Source organism: Oncorhynchus clarkii, unplaced genomic scaffold, assembly GCF_045791955.1.
Source record: "Oncorhynchus clarkii lewisi isolate Uvic-CL-2024 unplaced genomic scaffold, UVic_Ocla_1.0 unplaced_contig_10649_pilon_pilon, whole genome shotgun sequence".
In the NCBI taxonomy this organism is placed as follows: Eukaryota; Metazoa; Chordata; class Actinopteri; order Salmoniformes; family Salmonidae; genus Oncorhynchus; species Oncorhynchus clarkii.
Genome location: NW_027260901.1, coordinates 52,501 through 77,500, shown reverse-complemented (window position 1 = coordinate 77,500; position 25,000 = coordinate 52,501). Strand labels below are relative to the sequence as shown.

Sequence of the window (25,000 nt, the reverse complement as noted above, 5' to 3'; positions counted from 1 at the left end):
CTGCTGAATGTGTTCTTAGCTATCGCCGTGGACAATCTGGCCAATGCTCAGGAGTTGACCAAGGTACTGGACCACATTATACCTTACTTTACCTCACCCGGTTATAACCTTTCTATAACTGTACATAACCTGGCTATAACTGTACATAACCTGGCTATAACTGTACATAACCTGGCTATGACTGTACATATCCTGGCTATGACTGTACATATCCTGGCTATGACTGTACATAACCTGGCTATAACTGTACATAACCTGGCTATGACTGTACATATCCTGGCTATGACTGTACATAACCTGGCTATAACTGTACATATCCTGGCTATGACTGTACATAACCTGGCTATGACTGTACATAACCTGGCTATGACTGTACATATCCTGGCTATGACTGTACATAACCTGGCTATAACTGTACATATCCTGGCTATGACTGTACATAACCTGGCTATGACTGTACATAACCTGGCTATAACTGTACATAACCTGGCTATGACTGTATGGGTGAAGTTATCCTTATACTCTATGCTGATCTTGGGTCAGTTTTGCGTTTTCCCCAATAACGTTAAGGTTAGGATTTGGGGGTGGCAAGCTGATCCTAGTTGCACAATTCTGGTAACTTTCCCCAAATTCCCAGGGTTTTCCAGGATTCCTGGATTTCCTGCTTATGCTCTCCTAATTCCAGGAACTTTCAACAAGGATTTCTGGAAAACTAGGGAATTTTGTGAATTATACTGTACTGTTTTACACTTCTACTGAGCCTGCCTACCACTGACTGGACCAGGCGATAGACCTTATTCAGACATTGTTAATTGACCAATGTTCGACACCCCACTAGCTGTCAAAGATAGAACACACAGACTGAATAAGGTCTATTTCATATGGCTAATGCTCTCTCTTTCTCTTTCTCTCTCTCGCTCTTTCTCTCTCTCGCTCTTTCTCTCTCTCGCTCTTTCTCTCTCTTTCTCTCTCTCTCTCTTTCTGTCTCTCTCTTTCTCTCTCTCGCTCTTTCTTTTCTTCTCGCTTTCTCTCTCTCACTTTCTTTATCTTTCTCGCTCTTTCTCTCTCTCTCCCATCTCTCTCTCTCTCTCTCTCTCTCTCTCTCTCTCTCTCTCTCTCTCTCTCTCTATTTCTCTCTCTCTCTCTCTCTCTCTCTCTCTCTCTCTCTCTCTCTCACTTTATCTCTCTCTATTTATTTCTCTCCCATCTTTCCCTCCCTCCCTCCCTCCAGGATGAGGAGGAGCAAGAAGAGGCAGCTAATGCCAAGACAACCCTGCAGAAGGCCAAGGAGGTGGCTGAAGTTAGTCCTCTGTCTGCCGCTAACCTCTCCATCGCTGCGTGAGTAGAGTACACATCTATCTATCTATCTATCTATCTATCTATCTATCTATCTATCTACCTATATCTATCTATCTATCTATCTATCTATCTATCTATCTATCTATCTGTCTGTCTGTCTGTCTGTCTGTCTGTCTGTCTGTCTGTCTGTCTGTCTGTCTGTCTGTCTGTCTGTCTGTCTACAGTGCATTCGGAAAGTATTCAGATCCCATTTCTTACATTACAGCCTTGTTCTAAAATGGATTTTTTTTAAATAATCCTCATCAATCTACACACAACAGCCCATAATGACAAGCGAAAACAGGTTTTTAGAATGTAAATACCTTATTTACATAAGTATTCAGACCCTTTGCTATGAGACTCGAAATTGAGATCAGATGCATCTTGTTTCCATTGATCATCCTTGATGTTTCTACAACTTGATTGGAGTCCACCTGTGGTAAATTCAATTGATTGGACATGATATGGAAAGGTGCACACCTGTCTATATAAGGTCCCACAGTGCATGTCAGAGCAAAAAAAAGCAAGCCGTGAGGTCAAAGGAATCTTCCGTAGAGCTCCGAGACAGGACTGTGTCGAGGCACAGATCTGGGGAAGGGTAGCAAACAATTTCTGCAGCATTGAAGGTCCCCAAGAACACAGTGGCATCCATCATTCTTAAATGGAAGAAGTTTAGAACCACCAAGACTCTTCCTAGAGCTGGCCTCCCGGCCAAACTGAGCGATCGGAGGAGAAGGGCCTTGGTCAGGGAGGTGACCAAGAACCCGATGTTCACTCTGACAGAGCTCCAGAGTTCCTCTGTGGAGATGGGAGAACTTTCCAGAAGGACAACCATCTCTGCAGCACTCTACCAATCAGGCCTTCATGGTAGAGTGGCCAGATGGAAGCCACTCCTCAGTAAAATACATAACAGACTGCTTGGAGTTTGCCAAAATGCACCTAAAGGACTCTCAGACCATGGCAAACAAGATTCTCTGGTCTGATGAAACCAAGATTGAACTCTTTGGCCTCAATGCCAAGCGCCACGTCTGGAGGAAACTTGGCACCATCCCCACGGTGAAGCATGGGAGACTAGTCAGGATCGAGGGAAAGATGAACGGAGCAAATTACAGAGAGATCCTTGATGAAAATCTGCTCCAGGGGGCTCAGGACCTCAGACTGGGGCGAAGTTTCACCTTCCAACAGCACAACAACCCTAAGCACACGCAGGAGTGGCTTCAGGACAAGTCTCTGAATGTCCTTGAGTGGCCCAGCCAGAGCCCGGACTTGAACCCGATCGAACATCTCTGGAAAGACCTGAAAATAGCGGTGCAGCTTGAGGGGATCTGCAGAGATTAATGGGAGAAACTCCCCAAATACAGGTGTGCCAAACTTAATTCCCAAGAAGACCCAAACGTCATTCCCAAGAAGACTCAAGGCTGTAATCGTTGCCAAAGGTGCTTCAACAAAGTACTGAGTAAAGGGTCTGAATACTTATGTAAATGTGATATTTGCGTTTTTTTTATACATTTGCAAAATGGCTGTAATGTAACAAAATGTGGAAAAAGTGAAGGGGTCTGAATACTTTTTGAATGCACTGTATATATCTATCTATCTATCTATATTCTATCTATCTATATATCTATACTTTATCATCTATCTATCTATATTCTATCTGTCTATATTCTATCTATATTATATACATCTATCTATCTATCCATATTCTATCTATATTCTATCTATATTATATCTTATCTGTCTGTTGATAGATCTGTGGTTATTTCAGTTGTGTCACATATGAAAGCAAATATACTGATACACTGGAAACACATACACACACACACACACACACACACACACACACACACACACACACACACACACACACACACACACACACAGTACATCAGTACTCAGTCTAATGTACACTCCAACACTCTACTCAATCCGACCAACACACACTTCAAGACTCAATCTGACGCTCACTCCATCTCCCACTCGACCTAAATCTCCGTAGCCACTGACCTAGGCTTCTTCAACTTTAATCACAGTCATCATCAAGAGAGGTACAAGGTTAAATACACTTCAGTAATTATGAGAAGGAGGTTAAATACACTATACTAGTTATGAGAAGGAAGCATAGTTAAATATACTAGTTTGAGCTTCGAGGAGTGGCAAGGTCCCATAAAAAAAACATACGAAGCATCATCAAATTTGACAGTGAGTGAGTGCACTAAAACGTAATTCCACCCTAATTCCATTCAGAGTCAATGGAAACGAGCTAAGTGGCTACGCGGCAACGCTAGCGGGCAAAGACAGACTACAGCCAGAAGAATGGCATCTTCTTATCATCAAAGACAGTGACAGGAAAAGGAAATAGTTTCTACTGAAATTCTGTGGCCCTTTGAAATGTTTGATGTGCCCTTGTGTGTGTGTTCCATTGTCTGCTGTTTCTGCAAGGAGAAGCAGATTTTACATAAGCCCCTCCAGGCCTTTATAAAAAGTCCTTACCCGGTGCTCTGCGCCTGTCTTAGTGTTTTTTTACCCGGAGAACAATAGGTTTAGTCATGTCTTAGAGGACGTAGGGGATGGGACGGAGGAGCGAGAGTGTGTGTACATTTCCCTGCTATACATGAACAATACTGTATTAAGATACTGTTTATCAAGACTTCATGTTACACAATATGACAGGCTGCATTTACACAGGCAGCCCAATTCTGATCTTTTGACCAATCAGATCAGCTCTTTTGGGCAAAAGATTAGACTTGGGCTGCCTGTGTAAATGCAGCCATAGACACACATTCAAGGTGCCATATATCAGATGCTAATGCCTTTAACTTTGTGGTGATGATTTAAACAGAGGCACAAACACATTACTCCAACAACTAACCCCCTCCAAACACTCTTCTAAATGTTGTCGTAGGACCAGTATCGCAATACTACGACACCTGATTTTCCATGGCAGGAAGGAAAACAGAAAGCAGACTAAACTCTTTGGTCCTGTAAAATGTAGTGTGCTATAGCTTGAAATAGAAACATGTGACTCTGGGTGACATCGTAAGGCTGTTTGTTTCCAACATGAGAAACTTACATCTGTTTTACCTCATTTCTATCCGCATGTTAAATGTGCAACCAGAGGGAAACAACTCTGGACCACCTTTACCCCACACAGAGAGACGCGTACAAAGCCCTCCATTTCCCTCCAAATATGACCATAATTCCATCCTCCTGATTCCTGCTTACGAGCAAAAATGTAAGTAGGAAGCACCAGTGACTCAGTCAATAACAAAGTGGTCAGATGAAGCAGATGCTAAACTACAGGACTGTTTTGCTATCACAGACTGGAATATTTTCCGGGATTCTTCCGATGGCATTGAGGAGTACACCACATCAGTCACTGGCTTTATCAATAAGTGCATCGAAGACGTCGTCCCCACAGTGACCGTACGTACATACCCCAACCAGAACACATAGATTACAAGCAACCTCCGCACGGAGCGAAAGGCTAAAACTGCCACTTTCAAGGAGCGGGACTCGAACCCGGAAGCTTATAAGAATTCCCGATATGTCCTCCGACAAACCATCCAATAAGCAAAGTGTCAATAGAGGACGTACTACACCGGCTCCGACGCTCGTTGGATGTGGCAGGGCTTGAAAACCATTTCAGACTACAAAGGGAAGCGCAGCCTAGAGCTGTCCAGTAACACGAGCCTACCAGACTAGCTGAACTACTTCTATGCTCGCTTCGAGGGAAATAACACTGAAACATGCATGAGAGCACCAGCTGTTCTGGACGACTGTGTGATCATGCCCCCCGCAGCCAACGTGAGTAAGACCTTTAAACAGGTCAACATTCACAAGGCTGCAGGGCCAGACGGATTACCAGGATGTGTACTGCGAGCATGCGCTGACCAACTGGCAAGTGTCTTTACTGACATTTTCAACCTCTCCCTGTCCGAGTCTATAATACCAAAATATTTTAAGCCGAACACCATAGTCCCTGTGCCCAAGAACACTAAGGTAACCTGCCTAAATGACTACTGACCCGTAGCACTTTGTAGCCATGAAGTGCTTTGAAAGGCCCACATCAACGCCATAATCCCAGACAGTCTAAACCTACTCCAATGTGCATACCGCCCTAACAGATCCAGAGATTATGCAATCTCTATTTCACTCCACACTGCCCTTTCCCACCTGGACAAAAGGAACACCTATGTGAGAATGCTATTCATTGACTCCAGCTCAGCATTCAACACCATAGTGCCCACGAAGCTCATCACTAAGCTAAGGACCCTGGGACTAAACACCTCCCTTTGCAACTTGATCCTGGACTTCCTGACGGGCCGCCCCCAGGTGGTAAGGGTAGGCAACAACACATCCGACACACTGATCCTCAACACAGGGGCCCCTCAGGGTGCATGCTCAGTCCCCTCCTGTACTCCCTCTTCACTCATGACTGCATGGCCAGGCACGACTCCAACGCCATCATTAAGTTTGCAGATGCACAACAGTGGTAGGCCTGATCACCAACAACGACGAGACAGCCTACAGGGAGGAGGTCAGAGACCTGGCCGTGTGGTGCCAGTGCAACAACCTCTCCCTCAACGTGATCAAGACAAAGGAGATGATTGTGGACTACAGGAATGGAGGACTGAGCACGCCCCCCATTCTCATCGACGGGACTGTAGTGGAGCAGGTTGAGAGCTTCAAGTTCCAAGACAGTTGTGAAGAGGGCATGACAAAACCTATTCCCCCTCTAAAGATCGAAAAGATTTGGCATGGGTCCTCAGATGCTCAAAAGGTTCTACAACTGCACCATCGAGAGCATCCTGGCTGGTTGCATCACTACCTGGTATGGCAACTGCTCGGTCTTCAACCGCAAGGCACTACAGAGGGTAGTGTTTACGGCCCAATACGTCACTGGGGCCAAGCTTCCTGCCATCCAGGATCTATATACCAGGCGGTGTCAGAGGAAGGCCCTAAAAATTGTCAAAGACTCCAGCCACCCTAGTCATAGACCGTTCTCTCTGCTACCGCATGGCAAGCGGTACCGGAGTGCCAAGTCTAGGTCCAAGAAGGCTTCTAAACAGCTTCTACCCCCAAGCCATAAGACTCCTGAACATCTAATCAAATGGCTACCCAGACTATTTCCATTGCCCCCCCCATTTACACCGCTGCTACTCTCTGTTATTATCTATGCATAGTCACTCTACCTACATGTACATATGGGGCGGCAGGTAGCCTAGTGGTTAGAGCGTTGGACTAGTGACCGAAAGGTTGCAAGATCTAATCCCAGAGCTGGGGATTCTGCCCCTGAACAAGGCAGTTAACCCACTGTTCCTAGGAAGTCATTAAAAATAACTATTTGTTCTTAACTGACTTGCCTAGTTAAATAAATGACTAACCAGTGCCCCTGCACACTGCTCTTCAACTACTTGTAACTTTTATTTCTTATTCATATTTTTTAAAACTGCATTGTTGGTTAGGGGCTTGTAAGTAAGCATTTCACTGTTGTATTCGGCGCATGTGACTAATAAAATGTCATTTGGTTTGAAGTGGCTTTATGTTTTGTTTTCTTGTGAGACTGGTATCATGACAACCCTAGTTTAAAGGTTATTTAAACATGGGAAAGTTGTAGCAACGCTGTTTTTATACACGCCACCTACCGGAAACTAACCCTCCTCCAAACCAACCCCCCCTTCTTCCTACACGAACACACTAACTCACTCTTCTAAACGTTGTCTAAAGGTTATTTAAACATGGGAAGGTTGTAGCAACGCTGTTTTTATACACGCCACCTACCGGTAACCAACCCTCCTCCACCAACCCCTCCTTCTTCCTACACGAACACACTAACTCACTCTTCTAAACATTGTCTAAAGGTTGTCTGAAGGTTCTGTAAATGTTCTGAGAAGGTTTACCACATCTTCTTACACTAACTGCCAGGACTCACTCTTTCACTCTTGTGAATGTTGTATATAGTAGAGGTGGAGGGAGGGCATTGTTTTTATCCGATTCACCTTCCTAACACCCCTATTTCTCATGACACTAACAACACTCTGAGCACACTCACTCTTCTCAACGTTGTGGAAACGTTGTGGATAGAAAGAAAAAAAAGGAAATGTTGTGAGAAGGTTGTATATAAACGTTGTGTACGGTAGAAGTGGTGGGAGGAAGGTTGTGGCGGCGTTGTTTTTATGTCGGATGTGTCGCTCCCTCCCCTCCTTGTCTCCTCTTCAGAGTGACAGTAACAAAAACTGAGCGTATCGATGCCACAGAGAATGTGCTTGACTGGTATTTACTCGTTTATCTCATTTTACACTTTACTTTGTTATTTTTTACTTTTTATGTGATCCTTTCCTCATCCTTTTCTGATGTTGTTTTTCCTTTATTTTTAAAGTTTGTGTCGTTCTTTTGTTAGTGTCGTTCTTTCAGTCTGTCTTTCCGTGCTGTTTCATGATTTAGGGTTGCAACATTCTAAAAACCTCCGGGGGTAAAAAAAAGACATATATTTGAACATTTCCAGTTGGAATATTCCAGTTGGGGTTTCTGGAAAACCTGGGAACTTTGGGAACGTTTTTGGGTTTTGCCAATCCTAATTCCTGATCCTTGTTTTGGTGTTTGTTTGTTCACCTCTGGCTGGCTGTCATTTTGTTAGTAGGTGTGATAAGCTGGCTAGCTGGGGTTGTTGGGGTCAATTCCAGTTTCAATTCAGTAGATTCAAAAGGATGAATTGAAATGTCATATTTGAATTGAAAACTGACCATTCTTTTCTATGAGGATTTGTCATCATTCACGTCTAGAATGATCTGAAATATCTGAATCGTTGGAGGTAAGAGGTGTTAGTGAGGTACTCGAGGGGAACTACAGGAGGGGTCATTTGGGAGGGAGGTGGGTGTGCAGTTGAGGGGGGGGCTGAAGGCTGTAACACATTTCACCCCCTACCTTCTCAAAAGTCCATGGCTATGTCTTCGTCTCTGTCTTTGTCTCGCAAGAAGGGAATCGTTTGTATACATTGAAACAAACTGTTTGAGATTTTGTTGATATAATGTTGGTAAAATAATGTGGTTGAAAATTCAACAAACAAAAAGGCTTATTCAACAAAATCTTGTAATAAACAATTTATGTGTAAAAACTACCTTAATTTGAGGTATCTGTCGATGTTTTGGCACTTCCATCATAATCATCTTCACCACCATCATCATCGTAATCATCATCATCATCACAGCAACCTCTGCAGTGTATTCCTATGTGGGCTACAAGGACTCTTCTCACTGGCTGTCTGTCTGCTGTTGGGTCTATGACATCATCGCTTAGGGGGGCTGGGAGAAAAAAACGTCTAGTTATCTCTTCTATCTCGTCTAGCAACATTCACAACTGATCCCCTTCTCCTCTCTTCTTTCTTATCCCTATCTTCCTCTCCGTATCTTCTTCTACACTTCCCTCTCTCTCTCTCTTTCTTTCTTTCTTCCTAATTTTCTTTCTTTTTTTCTCTCCCCACAGTAAGGAGCAGCAGAAGAATAATAAGGCTGGTGGTAAATCCGTGTGGGAACAGAGGACCAGTGAGATAAGGAGACAGAACCTGATGACCAGCAGAGAGGCCCTGTACAACGAGATGGACACGGAGGACTGGAAGGTCAGGGGAGAGGGGGAGGGAGAGGTGAGAGACACAGAACACTGGAAGGTCAGAGGAGAGGGGGGGAGAGAGGTGAGAGACACAGAACACTGGAAGGTCAGGGGAGAAGAGGAGGGAGAGGTGAGAGATACAGAACACTGGAAGATCAGGGGAGAAGAGGAGGGAGAGGTGAGAGAGACAGAACACTGGAAGGTCAGGGGAGAAGAGGAGTGAGAGGTGAGAGATACAGAACACTGGAAGATCAGGGGAGAAGAGGATGGAGAGGTGAGAGAGACAGAACACTAGAAGATCAGGGGAGAAGAGGACGGAGAGGTGAGAGACACAGAACACTGGAAGGTCAGGGGAGAAGATGAGGGAGAGATACAGAACACTGGAAGGTCAGGGGAGAAGAGGAGGGAGAGGTGAGAGATACAGAACACTGGAAGGTCAGGGGAGAAGAGAAGGGAGAGATACAGAACACTGGAAGGTCAGGGGAGAAGAGGACGGAGAGGTGAGAGACACAGAACACTGGAAGGTCAGGGGAGAAGAGGACGGAGAGGTGAGAGACACAGAACACTAGAAGATCAGGGGAGAAGAGGACGGAGAGGTGGGAGACACAGAACACTGGAAGGTCAGGGGAGAAGATGAGGGAGAGGTGAGAGATACAGAACACTGGAAGGTCAGGGGAGAAGAGGAGGGAGAGGTGAGAGATACAGAACACTGGAAGGTCAGGGGAGAAGAGGAGGGAGAGGTGAGAGAGACAGAACACTGGAAGGTCAGGGGAGAAGAGGAGGGAGAGGTGAGAGACACAGAACACTGGAAGGTCAGGGGAGAAGATGAGGGAGAGGTGAGAGATACAGAACACTGGAAGGTCAGGTGAGAAGAGGAGGGAGAGGTGAGAGACACAGAACACTGGAAGGTCAGGGGAGAAGAGGAGGGAGAGGTGAGAGATACAGAACACTGGAAGGTCAGGGGAGAAGATGAGGGAGAGGTGAGAGATACAGAACACTGGAAGGTCAGGTGAGAAGAGGAGGGAGAGGTGAGAGACACAGAACACTGGAAGGTCAGGGGAGAAGAGGAGGGAGAGGTGAGAGACACAGAACACTGGAAGGTCAGGGGAGAAGAGGAGGGAGAGGTGAGAGAGACAGAACACTGGAAGGTCAGGGGAGAAGAGGAGGGAGAGGTGAGAGACACAGAACACTGGAAGGTCAGGGGAGAAGAGGAGGGAGAGGTGAGAGACACAGAACACTGGAAGGTCAGGGGAGAAGAGGAGGGAGAGGTGAGAGATACAGAACACTGGAAGGTCAGGGGAGAAGAGGACGGAGAGGTGAGAGACACAGAACACTGGAAGGTCAGGGGAGAAGAGGAGGGAGAGGTGAGAGATACAGAACACTGGAAGGTCAGGGGAGAAGAGGAGGGAGAGGTGAGAGATACAGAACACTGGAAGGTCAGGGGAGAAGAGGAGGGAGAGGTGAGAGAGACAATAAAACTGGGACACTTCACAGTCCTTTTTTATGCATGTCAGTACAGTGTAACTTCAACAGTAACTAATCTTACAGTGTAAATGTAGTGTAAAAAATAGTAACTGAGATTGTAGTACTGTACTGATTGATTACACAGTAATAACAACACTGTAGTGTAAATGTTACCCATAGAGCCTCAGATAAACTTATACTGTGTATATACACTACCAGTCAAAAGTTATAGAACAACTACTCATTCAAGGGTTTTTCTTTATTTTCACTATTTTCTACATTGTACAATAATAGTGAAGACATCAAAACTATGAAGTAACACACATGGAATCATGTAGTAACCAAAAAAGTGTTAAACTAATCAAAATATATTTTATAATTGAGATTCTTCAAGTAGCCCCCCTTTGCCTTGACGACAGCTTTGCACCCTCTTGGCATTTGCAAGACTTTTATTTATTTTACTGTGTCAGTATTTCAACGTTGTAGATGTTCTGCCGCAAAACTGGTGGCTGTTGTGAAAAAAGTCAACAGTTGGAAGAGTTGCAGAGTAAATTGAAAATAACGCCGTTGTTGATGAAATGCTTTTTCCATTAACTAGGCTCTTTTCTCTTGAACCATTATGGTCTATCCACTAGAAACTTATGGACAATATGTGAATACATTTTTTATTACGTTATTCAGGTCTGAATGGCCAAAGTTATCATAGATTGCCATAGATTACCTGTTAATTACCAAAATTACAGACGATTCCGGTAACTTTGGTAAATTACTGATAGCTATTGGTGCCAAAAATGTCCCACTGGTTACATCCACAATTAGAACCTTTGGTGACAAAATGGCAGACTGTTTGCTAAACTCTGTATACCTCTGGTTCTAGGAGTCGGGCTCAGGAAAGGAGTAAGGATTTGAGTTAGAAGAGAATAAACATAGGGTTTTCTTTATTTATGGAAGAATCTTAACTTGAGGTCCACGTGTTAGGATTCAGCCCTTGTTGTTTGCCTATATAAAGTAACTTATTGATCCGGTTTCAGAAGATAACATCATTACCATCCTTAACCCCCTCCCTCCCCAGGTGTCGTACCCCCATCGTGCGGGGGACATGAAGACCCACCTGGACCGTCCGCTGGTGGTCAACCCCCAGGACAACCGCAACAACAACACCAACAAGACCCGGCCCGGAGAGCCCCCTCTAGACCCACAGGACACCCTGTGCCAGCAGAGGGCTGAAGAATACATCAGACGCCAGGCCTGCTACCATCAGAGGAACAGGGGGGGTGAACCAAGGGGAGGTAGTGGCCCAGAGAAAGAGGCCCGTCTGGGGCACAGGGGGAGCAGATTGTCCCTGCAGACGCTGGAGGGTATTGAAGAAAGAAGGGAACATGGAAGGAGATGTAGGCATGAAGAAGGGAAGGAGGGGAGGAGTGTGTCACCGCATTATAGCGAGGGAGGAGTGGGGGATGAGAAGAGGAGGCACAGGAGGGTTAGGAGGGAGGGGGAGGAGGGAGGGAGAAGGCATAAGTGTAAGGGGACAGAAGGGGTAGTGGTAGGGGAGGGGGGTGAGGTAGAGGGGGAGGGGAGGAGGCCGAGGCGTCATCGGCATGGAGAGAGGAGCCGACAGCATCGAGTTAGAAAGTGAGTGACAGAGGATCCGTGTGTCTGTGTCTGAATCTGTCAATATCTAACCTAATGTTTCCTTTGGGGATCAACAGTATGTACACTACCGTTCAAACGTTTGGGGTCACTTAGAAATGTCCTTGTTTTCCATGAAAACATACATGAAATGAGGTGCAAAATGAATAGGACATATAGTCAGGACGTTGACAAGGTTATAAATAATGATTTTTAATTGAAATAGTAATTGTGTCCTTCAAACTTTGCTTTCGTCAAAGAATCCTCCATTTTTAGCAATTACAGCCTTGCAGACCTTTGGCATTCTAGTTGTCAATGTGTTGAGGTAATCTGAAGAGATTTCACCCCATGCTTCCTGAAGCACCTCCCACAAGTTGGATTGGCTTGATGGGCACTTCTTATGTACCATACGGTCAAGCTGCTCCAACAACAGCTCAATAGGGTTGAGATCCGGTGACTGTGCTGGCCACTCCATTATAGACAGAATACCAGCTGACTGCTTCTTCCCTAAATAGTTATTGCATAGTTTGGAGCTGTGCTTTGAGTCATTGTCCATTGTCTGTACGCCTATGTAGTTATTCCATTAAAAATCTGCCAATTTCTGATCAATTTGATGTTATTTTAATGGACTTTTTTTTGTTGCTTTTATTTAAAAAGAAAAAGACATTTCTAAGTGACCCCAAACTTTTGAACGGTGGTGCAGATTGCTATTGATTTGTCGAAGCCAGTGTCCTGTACTGTATGTCATTAAATGAGCAGCATAGTAACTATGTTTTTTCAAGATGTCACTGTCCTTGCGCCTGCCTCCCCCAAACTCTACCCCCTCTCACTCTTCCTCTCTTTCCCTCTCCCTCCCTCTCCTCCCACCCCCCATCCCTCCGTCAGAGACCACCACTGCAGTGGCCCCAACCTCTCCACCGCTCGGCCCATCCTCAGACAGGACAGTCAGTACAGGGAAGACCTAGACAACCTCCTCAACAACAGCAAACTACACGACCACACCCTCCACCCGCTGCCCCCAGACCACCCTGACCTTGTGAATAACCTCCTGAACCGCAGTGTGACAGCAGACACACACCACCATAGTATGGACAGTCTAATTCTGACCAGTATGGCCAAGCCGGCTCATACGGTCGTGGATATGATGCCTCCTGTCTATCCATATCCCTCCACCAATGCCATCCTGCAAGGTGGGTGGGTGTGTGTGGGGGAAGGCGGGGTGTGTGTGAGTTTATGTATGGGTGGTGAATGTACTATTTTGGATCATTCTAATACTTTGACATTCTCTCTTGACTCTCTTCAACTCTCTCTCTCTCTTCATCTCTCTCTCTCGCTCTCTCCTTTTTTCCTCTCTTCATCTCAGTGAACAAGAATGCTAACACAGACCAGAAAAAGAAGGATGAGGAGAAGAAGGAGGAAGAGGAGGATGAAGGGGGCGATGAAGATGGTCCCAAACCAATGCCCCCGTTCAGCTCCTGTTTCATACTGTCCACCACCAACCCGTGAGTGTGTGTGTGTGTGTACGTGGGTGTTGTACACTATATATACAGAAGTATGTGGACACCCCTTCAAATGAGTGGATGCAGCCATTTCAGCCATTTCAGACTCGGTGCTGACAGGTGTATAAAATCCACCGCCGAGTGCTGAAGCACGTAGAGCATAAAAATCATCTGTCCTCGGTTGCAACTCTCACTACCAAGTTACAAACTGCCTCTGGAAGCAACGTCAGCACAATAACTGTTCTTCAGGAGCTTCATGAAATGTGTTTCCATGGCCGAACAAGCCTAAGATCACCATGCGCAATGCCAAGTGTCGGCTGGAGTGGTGTAAAGCTCATCAAGGACATCCCAGCCGGACAAACCCTCCCCTAACCCGGACAAACCCTCCCCTAACCCGGACAACGCCTCCCCTAACCCGGACAAACCCTCCCCTAACCCGGACAAACCCTCCCCTAACCCGGACAACGCCTCCCCTAACCCGGACAAATTCTGCGCCTCCTCATGGGTCTTCCGGTCGTGGCCGGCTGCGACACAGCCCGGGACCGAACTCGGATCTGTAGTGACGCCTCTAGCACTGCGATGCAGTGCCTTAGACCGCTGCACCACTCGAGAGGCTGTGAAGGAATATCTTAACGCTACAGCATACATTCTAGACAATTCTGTGCTTCCAACTTTGTGGCAACAGTTTGGTTAAGGCCCTTTCCTGTTTCATCATGACAATGCCCCTGTGCACAAAGTGTTGTCCATACAGAAATGGTTTGTTGAGATCGGTATGGAAGAACTTAACTGGCCTGCACAGAGCCCTGACCTCAACCCCATCGAACACCTTTGGGATGAATTGGAACGCCGACTGCAAGCCAGGCCTAATCGCCCAACATCAGTACCCGACCTCACTAATGCTCTTGTGGCTGAATGGAAGCAAGTCCCCGCAGCAATGTTCCAACATCTAGTGGGAAGCCTTCCCAGAAGAGTGGAGGCTGTTATAGCAGCAAAGGGGGACACCAACTCCTTATTAATGCCCATGATTTTGGAATGAGATGTTCGAGTAGAAGTCCACCTACTTTTGGTCATATGGTGTATGTGTGATAGAGAGAGAAGTAATGTTCCATTCAGGAAACGGAAGAGGGGAGTACCAGTCCAATCTTAACCACACAGAACGGAGCACAGACAAAGTTCCCAGATGCGTAGTCCATTTGGTCAAATGTTGGAACATGCAAGGAGCCCCATGATTCCTGGAAAAATAAGACAGAGTAACAAGCTAGCTACACAGACTATTGAAACAGCATGCATCACTTTGTGGGTGCGTTGTATTGTGTGTGTGTGTTGCAGGTTCCGTAGGTGCTGCCACTACATCCTGACCAGGAAGTACTTTGAGTTCAGTATCCTGTCTGTGATCGCAATGAGCAGCATCGCCCTGGCTGCAGAGGACCCTGTCTGGCCTGAGTCACCAAGCAACCAAGTGAGACAACACACATCTTTCTGTTTCTCTCCCGTGCTTTTCTTTCTATCCAGCTGTCTCTGTTGGTCTTTCCACTCGTGTTGTGTGTGTATATTTCTCTGAATTGCCTCTCAACAACATGAGACAACACCTCTGCACTTGTCTGTCTGTCTTTGTAACGTGAGACACCTCTACGCCTGCCTCGCTCACTCTTTCACTGTTTCTCTGTCTCTCTATATATCTTTCTCTCTGTCTCTGTCTCTGTCTCTCTATATATCTTTCTCTCTGTCTCTGTCTCTGTCTCTCTATATATCTTTCTCACTGTCTCTGTCTCTGTCTCTCTCTGTCTCTGTCTTTCTCTGTCTCTCTCTGTCTCTCTCTGTCTGTCTCTGTCTCTCTCTCTGTCTGTCTCTGTCTCTCTCTGCCTCTCTCTCTGTCTGTCTCTCTCTGTCTCTCTCACATCCACTCTCTCTCTCTCTGTCTCTCTCTGTCTGTCTCTCTCTGTCTGTCTGTCTCTCTCTCTCTGTCTCTCTCTCTGTCTGTCTCTCTCTGTCTCTCTCTCGCTGTCTCTCTCTCTAAATGAACTGATTCCCCAAAAAACATTTCCACTGCATTTCAGCCCTGCCACAAAAGGACCAGCTGACATCATGTCAGTGATTCTCTCGTTAACACAAGGCTGGAGATCACTCTGTCATGCTGATTGAGTTTGAATAACAGACTGGAATCTTCAAAAGGAGGGTGGTGCTTGGAATCATTGTTCTTCCTCTGTCAACCATGGTTACCTGCAAGGAAACACATGCCGTCATCATTGCTTTGTACAAAAAGGGCTTCACAGGCAAGGATATTGCTACCAGTAAGAGTTCACCTAAATCAACCATTTATCGGATCATCAAGAACTTCAAGGAGAGCGGTTCAATTGTTGTGAAGAAGGCTTCAGGGCACCCAAAAAAGTCTGGCAAGCGTCAGGACAGTCTCCTAAAGTTGATTCAGCTGCGGGATCGGGGCACCACCAGTACAGAGCTTGCTCTGGAATGGCAGCAGGCAGGTGTGAGTGCATCTGCTCGCATAGTGAGGTGAAGAGTTTTGGAGGATGGCCTGGTGTCAAGAAGGGCAGCAAAGAAGCCACTTCTCTCCAGGTAAAACATCCGGGACAGACTGATATTCTGCAAAAGGGACAGGGATTGGACTGCTGGGGACTGGGGTAAAGTCATTTTCTCTGATGAATCCCCTTTACGATTGTTTGGGGTATCCGGAAAAAAGCTTGTCTGGAGAAGACAAGGTGAGCGCTACCATCAGTCCTGTGCCATGCCAACAGTAAAGCATCCTGAGACCATTCATGTGTGGGTTTGCTTCTCAGCCAAGGGAGTGGGCTCACTCACAATTTTGCCTAAGAACACAGCCATGAATAAAGAATGGTACCAACACATCCTCCGAGAGCAACTTCTCCCAACCATCCAGGAACAGTTTGGTGATGAACAATGCATTTTCCAACATGATGGAGCACCTTGCCATAAGGCAAAAGTGAAAACTAAGTGGCTCGGGGAACAAAAAAACTATATTTTGGGTTCATGGCCAGGAAACTCCCCAGACCTTAATCCCATTGAGAACTTGTGGTCAATCCTCAAGAGGTGGATGGACAACCAAAAACCCACAAATTCTGACAAACTCCAAGCATTGATTATGCAAGAATGGGCTGCCATCATGTGGCTCAGAAGTTGATTGACAGCATGCCAGGGCAGAATACAGAGGTCTTGAAAAAGAAGGGTCAACACTGCAAATATTGACTCTTTGCATCAACTTCTTGTAATTGGCAATAAAAGCCTTTGACACTTATGATATGCTTGTAATTATACTTCAGTATTCCATAGTAACATCTGACAAAAATATCTGCAGACACTGAAGCAGCAGACTTTGTGAAAATTTATATTTGTGTCATTCTCAAAACTTTTGGCCACCACTGTACAGTGTACAGGTATGTGACCTATCTATCAATATAATGTGTATGTATAGTGTACAGGTATGTGACCTGTCTATTTCAATAATGTGTATGTACAGTGTACAGGTATGTGACCTATCTTGGTACCTCTACTCTGTCATTCTCAGGTGCTGAAATACTTTGACTATGTCTTCACGGGTGTCTTCACGTTTGAGATGTTGATCAAGGTAGTATACAGAGTGTTAATGTCTGTTTTAGCGTCTGTATACGTGTATGCTTGCGTTCATGAGTGCCCTATTGTGTGTGTGTGTGTGTGTGTGTGTGTGTGTGTGTGTGTGTGTGTGTGTGTGTGTGTGTGTGTGTGTGTGTGTGTGTGTGTGTGTACTAACACCTCTCCTTTCCTCTGTCCCCAGATGGTGGTGCTAGGCCTGTTCTTACATCAGGGTTCATACTTCAGGGACCTGTGGAACATCCTGGACTTTATAGTGGTTAGTGGTGCTCTGGTGGCCTTCGCCTTCACGTAAGTGTCCCCCCCCCCTCAGCTCTGTCTCCCCCCTCTTGACCCACACTCCTCTTTTCATCACCCTGTCTTTCACTGCCTTTCACTCCTTTGCCTGATGCATTGTCTGGCCCTTACTGCCTCAACACTTTATATGTAGTCTCTCTTTCCTGTATTTCTATGTTCTCTCTCTTTCTCATCCCTCCATCTCTCGTTTCCTCTGTGCCTGTTGCTCTGTTTCCTGGCCTAACACTTTCTGTGTGTCTCGCTGTCCTGTATTTCTATGTTCTCTCTCTTTCTCATCCCTCCATCTCTCGTTTCCTCTGTGCCTGTTGCTCTGTTTCCTGGCCTAACACTGTCTGTGTGTCTCTCTTTCTTGTCATTTTTTTTGTTGATTGTTTGTTGATTATTTCTCTGACTAGTCACACAGCACGGGCCTGACCTCTTTCTCTCTCTCTCTCTACCCATCTCTCTCTCCGTCCTAAGCGGCCTCTCCATCTCTGTGTCTTTGTGTCTCATCCACTCTCTCAATATGAGACTCAACTCTCTAGTCTACATCTGCCTTTTCCATGTCTTTCATTCATTATTTCATCACATCTTCACATTTCACTCTTTACACTCCTCTCAACCAGCCACAAGTCAGCCGGCCATCTTACTAATGATTCCTCCAGTTTACCTTACACGACTCACTCCAACACCCCACCACCACCTTCCTAAACCTAGCCCTCAGCTGCCCTCCCACCCAACTACTTGCATCTAACCCCTGCCTCCCACCTCCCTCCCCAACTTAGCTCACTGTTGCATCCCCCTCCAACCTGCCTTCCCCCAAAAACCTCCCAACTCCCCCAAACCCCACTAAATGCACCCCTACCCAATCACCCGACCACCTAATCCCTCCCCCAACTTTCTCCACATCTCCCAGCCTTCAACTGCACCCAATCATCCTCTCCCTCCCACCCCCTCCCCCAAACCTCCTGAGAGCGCCCCTGTCCCCTTACGCTGTGTGAGGCTGAGGGTTCCCCAGGCACCCGGTAACCCTCTAGTGCCCAGGTCGTTCTGGTTCAGAGCTGCGAGGCACACACCTTGCCCTGTCCTCCCGCTACATCACACACCTCACACACGCACACCTCACACACCTCACACACACACCTTTACACACCCGTTAATGGTTACCGGTAATCACTCCACTCATCCACCAGAAGAGCAGGTATTTTACTATTTATTATCCTCTGCACGGCCTGGGGGAGCCTGGGGGAGCCGAGAAAGGGAAGGAGGGAGGAGAGGGGTGAATGTTTGGGGCAGGTCACTGAGGGTGGAATGATTTTTTATCTTGAGATATTGTCCGCATATCGACAGTTGTATATGGATATATGTGCCTGAGTATGAATGAGCGAGAGAATGGAGACGAGAAGCGGAAGGTGGAGGAAGGAGAGAGAGAAGGAAAGAATGAAAGAGAGTGTGTGTGTACATCCTCCTCAGCTCCAATGGCATGCCTGCACTGGTACTCACATGGATTACATGATGACATCACACAAACCTGGCTGGGATGTGTTACGATGAGGTGCTGACAGTGTTGATGATGTAACAAGAGGAAGAAGCTGAACGTGTCCTTGTGTCTTCACGGCAATGTCGGATTGAGATGTCACTAACATTCTATGATGCAGAATGTGACCAATGTTTTGATCTGTGCTACACATAGAATTAGGAATTAGAATACTAGAATGGTCATGAACCTTCTTATGATGGGATAAAGGTCAGCCATTTTGGTCAGGGCATTGGTCAACCAGGTCAACCGTGGTTTGACAGTGCTGTGATAAGATATTGTGTAAAATAATGAATTCAAAGAATTTATCTGCACTGTGTTTGTTAGCTAGCTAGCCAGACAGTTTTAGAGGAATGATTCCAATAATTATTCAAATGAACTGCCAATATGCCAACATTCCTTTCAAACAATGCAGTCAACCCACAGCCATACACTGGCTGAAATCAGCTGATGATAGGACTTAGACAAGTTGTAAATGCAACAAGTACTGATTGTATCATATAATCGCACTCACAGCATTCCAAGAAAACACAAATTGAGACATTAATGGTCTGTTTACATATATTTTAGAGGCTATTTACAGACGTGGAAAAAGTTACCAATTGTCATACTTGAGTAAAAGTTAAGATGCCTTAATAGAAAATATAAATACATATTTTAGGTTGACAATAATTATATTACACAATTTCTGATATATCACATGCCTTACTTTTATTTTCCCGCATAAGTAAAATCAGGAATCTACTGCCAGTCATTCCAATTAGACTGGTTTGAAGTTCTCCCTGTCCAATATTGCTTCCATTTTCACCCCATTCTGGACCTTTGAGGATTTATGACATGGCCCCTCTAGTAATTTAATTGGATCTCTATGGTGCTACCAAGGTGACCTTTTGTGTTTCTGGACAGCTGCAGGTTGCTATGGTTACTAGATTGTTCATGTAGCATGAATGTGACAATAACAAGGTTGCTATGGTAACTTGATTGATGATGTAACATGCAGTAATTGTACATGTGCATTGAAAGAGTGTGACAAGTACAATGCTAGGAGACCACAAGGACTGAGGAAGGTGTACATACAAGGGTGTATATATGCACAGCATTGATCAGTACATATCCAGTGCCTTGCAAAAGTATTCATCCCCTTGGTGTTTTTCCTATTTTGTTGCATTACACCCTGTAATTTAAATGGATTTTTATTTGGAGTTCATGTAATGGACATACACAAAATAGTCCAAATTGGTCAAGTGAAATTCAAAAAATTACTTGTTTCAAAAAAATTCAACAAAAACAAAATCGAAAAAGCGGTGCATGCATATGTATTCACCCCCTTTGCTATGAAGCCCCTAAATAAGATCTGGTGCAACCAATTACCTTCATAAGACACATAATTAGTTAAATAAAGTTCACCTGTATGCAATCTAAGTGTCACTTGATCTGTCACATGATCTCAGTATATATACACCTGTTCTGAAAGGCTCCAGGGTCTGCAACACCACTAAGCAAGGGGCACCACCAAGCAAGTGGCTCCATGAAGACTAAGGAGCTCTCCAAACAGGTCAGGGCCAAAGTTGTGGAGAGGTACAGATCAGGGTTGGGTTATAAAAAAACAGAAACTTTTAACACCATTAAATCCATTATTAAAAAATAGAAAGAATATGGCACCACAACAAACCTGCCAAGAGAGGGCCACCCACCAAAACTCACGGACCAGGCAAGGAGGGCATTAATCAGAGAGGCAACAAAGAGACCAAAGATAACCCTGAAGGAGCTGCAAAGCTCCACAGCGGAGATTGGAGTATCTATCCATAGGACCACTTTAAGCCATACACTCCACAGAGCTCGGATTTACGGAAGAGTGGCCAGAAAAAAGCCATTGCTTAAAGAAAAAAATAAGCAAACATGTTTGTTGTTTGCAAAAAAGGCATGTGGGAGACTCCCCAAACATATGGAAGAAGGCACTCTGGTCAGATGAGACAAAAATTGAGCTTTTTGGCCATCAAGGAAAACACCGCTCATCACCCCGGGAACACCATCCCCACCGTGAAGCATGGTGGTGGCAGCATCATGCTGTGGGGATGTTTTTCATTGGCAGGGACTGGGAAACTGGTCAGAATTGAAGGAATGATAGATGGTGGTAAATACAGAGAAATTCTTGAGGGAAACCTGTTTCAGTCTTCCAGAGATTTGAGCCTGGGACGGAGGTTCACCTTCCAGCAGGACACTGACCCTAAGCATACTGATAAAGCAACACAAGTGGTTTAAGGGGAAGCATTTAAATGTCTTGGAATGGCCTAGTGAAAGCCCAGACCTCAATCCAGTTGAGAATCTGTGGTATGACTTAAAGACTGCTGTACACCAGCGGAACCCATCCAACTTGAAGGAGCTGGAGCAGTTTGCCTTGAAGAATGGGCAAAAATCACAGTGGCTAGATGTGCCAAGCCTATAGAGACATATCCCAAGAGACTTGCAGCTGTAATTGCTGCAAAAGGTGGCTCTACAAAGTATTGACTTTGGGGGGGTGAATAGTTATGCACGCTCAAGTTTTCTGATTTTTTTTGTCTTATTTCTTGTTTGTTTCACGATGAAAATGTTGCATCTTCAAAGTGGTAGGCATGTTGTGTAAATCAAATGATACAAACCCCCCTAAAATCAATTTTAATTCCAGGTTGTAAGGCAACAAAAATAGGAAAAATGCCAAAGGGGGTGAATACTTTCGCAAGCCACTGTATATTGTTATGTATGATGTGTATGTTTGTAGTGTATGACAGTAGTTTGAACTGCCTATAGTTGGTGGTCCTCAATGTGGCTGTTTCTATGGAGACTGATAGGTTTGTTGACTCTCTCTGCGAGTTTAAAATCACTCCACTGGCCTACTGCACCCTCTCCAGCATGACGTCCCCCTCCCTCCCCTCCAAGAGGATGCTTCCCTCCCTCCTTTCTCCCTCCTTACTTCTCTCTTTCCTCCCGCCACCTTTCCTTGTTCCTGTGATATTTCTCCTTACTCCTCCTTTTCTCCTCTCTGCCTTCCTTACCTCCTTGGTGGCCTGTTCTCCTCTCCCCCAACCTTTCAACCCTCCTCCTCTCCACCTTTCCCAGCCCGCTCCCTTCCTCTTCTCCTTTACTCCTCCTCTTGTCCACTTCCTCCATTTGCTCAGGGCTACCCTCATGCTCAGGGATGGGGCTCCACTTGTTTCTGTGGAGCCTTGATTTGTTGAGTCTCACATAGGGGGAGACAAGACTGTCGCGTTAAGGTTTTTGACTCAACAAATCCGCTTCTGGCACCGTCATTGAATGACACTGGACTGTCACAATGATCGAGAACTGCATGTTTACGAGCCACTTTGACTATGCATTTGAATCTGTGTGTGTGTGTGTGTTTGTATGCGTGCGTACTTACGCCTGTGTGTGTATGCATGTGTGTGAAGATGTATCGTGCGCGTGTCTGTTTTTATGGTTACCGTATGTAGATGACCGGTGTCCACTGTTCTACGGTGTCTACAATATTTACTGTTCTCTCTCAATGAGCAGAAAACTACCCCAAAATACATTTGTTAGATCCCACGCCTAAACTGCCCTGTGTTGTACAGTATTACAGTACGCCCATGCCTTGCGGGGCCCATTAGATAACAGTAGATCTAATGAGATGTTTGTCTCAGTTAAGACCTGGCTAATTGATGGTTATTAGGAGATAAGATCAGTTTTACTGTTAAATGAATACAGCCGTTACTGTGAAGAAAGGCTTCAGGGACTTTCCACCTGACTTCTCCACCTATTTAGAGAGAACTTAGTGGAATATTGTGTTTACTTATTTGACTAAATAAATTGCTGAGTAGGATCGATAAGTATTGCTGTTGAATGAATACTGGGTGAGATAGATAAGTAGAGGGCCGAACCGATTCCTCTAACCATCAATGAATGGCTTTGAGGATCCAACAGGAGAGTAGGGCTACAGTCCAAACACTCCCCCTCAGCCCTCGCCACTTTCCCTCTGGAGAATCCCCGTCGAAACCGGATGCAGTTTGATTGCCATCTTAAGCGGAGGTCCAACTCCCAAACTTTGCCCCCTCAGCCCTCGCTTTAGCTCGGAGGAGCGAGTGAAGAACTTTGATCACTTGTGGGGTTGATATGACCCACAATTCAATGCAAACTGTAGTCAAACTCTGGTGGTCAGACAAAATTAGGATTTTATCGTTGGCAAATTGGCTTAGTCTCGTAGTGAGGAGCCTATAAAACGTAGATAGCTCGCCTCCCGAGTGGCGCAGTGGTCTAAGGCACTGCATCCTGGTTTGAGTCCAGCCTCTGTCGCAGCCGGCTGTGACCTGGAGACCCATGGGGCAGCGCACAATTGTCCCAGCGTTGTCCGGGTTAGGGGAGGGTTTGGCCGGCAGGGATGTTCTTGTCCCATCGCACACTAGCGACTTCTGTGGCGGGCCAGGCACAATGCACACTGACACGGTCGCCAGGTGTACGGTGTTTCCTCTGACACATCGGTGCGGCTGGCTTCCGGGTTAAGCAGGCATTGTGTCAAGAAGCAGTGCGGCTTGGCTGGTTTGTGTTTCGGAGGACGCACGGCTCTCGACCTTCAGACCTCCAGAGTCCGTACGGGGGTTTCAGCGATGGGACAAGACTGTAACTACCAATTGGAAACCACGAAAATGGGGAGAAAAGGGAGTTAAAAAAAACATAGATAGATTCATAAATATATTTTGGAGAATTCTGTAATTTATTGGAATAAATGATCAAACTATAAAACTAGCTAGCCAGTTATAGGTAACTGTAGCTAGCTACCTGACAGGAGTGCTTGCTGGATACGTTAGCTTACTAGGTACATTAATAGCTTTAGGTTGGTTGTTTTTAAGTTAAACTTCACTCTCCCTCGCTTGGGCAAGTGACATTTAAGGTACACTCGGATGTAAAACGTCATTCAAGGGCAGAGGGTTTACGGCCGAGGGCTGTCTACTTTGAGTTTGGACTGCAGCCTAGGCATAATATAATAGTGTAGGTAGTAAGTGAGTAGAAGTCATGATAATAGTATATATAGTGCTAGTAATATTCATAGTAGTAAGTAGCACTGTATTTATTAATAGTAGTACTACTAATAATGTAGTAAGTAATGTAAATAGCAGGTAAATAGGGAATAATGCATGTGGCAGGTTTAAGACTGCACCACCTTTTGTAACAGAACCTAGTTACAATTGTTAGAATTGAGTAATGTTTAGATAGTCTCAGTAAGGCTTTCTATGTAATAAGAAAAAAGAAAGGTCTCCACTATTAGTAGTAATATGTAATCAAAAGAAATGGATCTGCACTATTACCAATAATATTAAGGTAATCAAAGGAAATAAGTAAGTGTCATTTTTTTGTGAACAGGTATGTAAACATTCCATTTTCGATATCACAGTTGTTGTCATAGCAACCAGAGTTGGTGGGAGGAGTCAGAGTGTTGGGGAGGGGGTTGGGGTTTATATCTATCCAAAAGCACTCCATCTTGCTTTCCTCTCCTATTTTCTCTGTCTGTCTCTCATATGGGTGTTTTCTCCTTCTCCAAACCCCTTCCCCCTTTCCTGTCTCTAGCTGTGTTTTCTATCTCTGTAAGTGTGTCTCTGTCTTTATTCCTCTCTTTCTCCCTATCCCTCCATCTTTTGTTCTTTCTCTCTGTTGCTGTCACTGACCCTTTCTCGCTGTCGTTGCCTTGGTGATTTCTACAGGAGCTTCGCAAAGTAAAGTAAAGTTCTGTCTCTGTCTGTCTCACTGTCTCTCTCTCTGTCTGTCTCACTGTCTCTCTCTTTCTGTCTCTGCTGTCTCTCTCTCTTTGTCCGGTCCAAAATGGCTTCTCTCTCTTTCTTTCTTTGTTCCTCTAGTCGTTCCGCTCCCATTCTCGTCGTTTCTCGTTGCCTTCTCTTCCTCCATTCACTGTTGTCACACCCACATTTGGTCTGCCTGTGGACCATTCCGGAACCCCTCCACCTCCAGGAACCAATTGTAACGCTTCATGATATCCCCCTAAAATGATTCAATGCAGTACAAACCGGATGCATAGTGTTTTGCT

At 45.4% G+C, this 25,000-nt stretch overlaps 1 protein-coding gene across 1 annotated transcript in view; it reads left to right on the top strand.

Moving 5' to 3' along the window:
• LOC139402158 (voltage-dependent P/Q-type calcium channel subunit alpha-1A-like) overlaps positions 1-25,000 on the top strand; it is a 90,801-nt gene that overhangs the window by 41,498 nt on the left and 24,303 nt on the right. Inside the window, exons 16-25 of the mRNA XM_071146244.1 lie at positions 1-63; positions 1,232-1,338; positions 7,558-7,611; positions 8,821-8,977; positions 11,480-12,039; positions 12,922-13,226; positions 13,400-13,538; positions 14,865-14,994; positions 17,077-17,136; positions 17,323-17,429. The exon at positions 1-63 is cut by the window's left edge and continues 5 nt beyond it. Coding sequence (XP_071002345.1) covers positions 1-63; positions 1,232-1,338; positions 7,558-7,611; positions 8,821-8,977; positions 11,480-12,039; positions 12,922-13,226; positions 13,400-13,538; positions 14,865-14,994; positions 17,077-17,136; positions 17,323-17,429 — 1,682 coding nt within the window. The remainder of the gene's footprint in view (positions 64-1,231; positions 1,339-7,557; positions 7,612-8,820; positions 8,978-11,479; positions 12,040-12,921; positions 13,227-13,399; positions 13,539-14,864; positions 14,995-17,076; positions 17,137-17,322; positions 17,430-25,000) is intronic.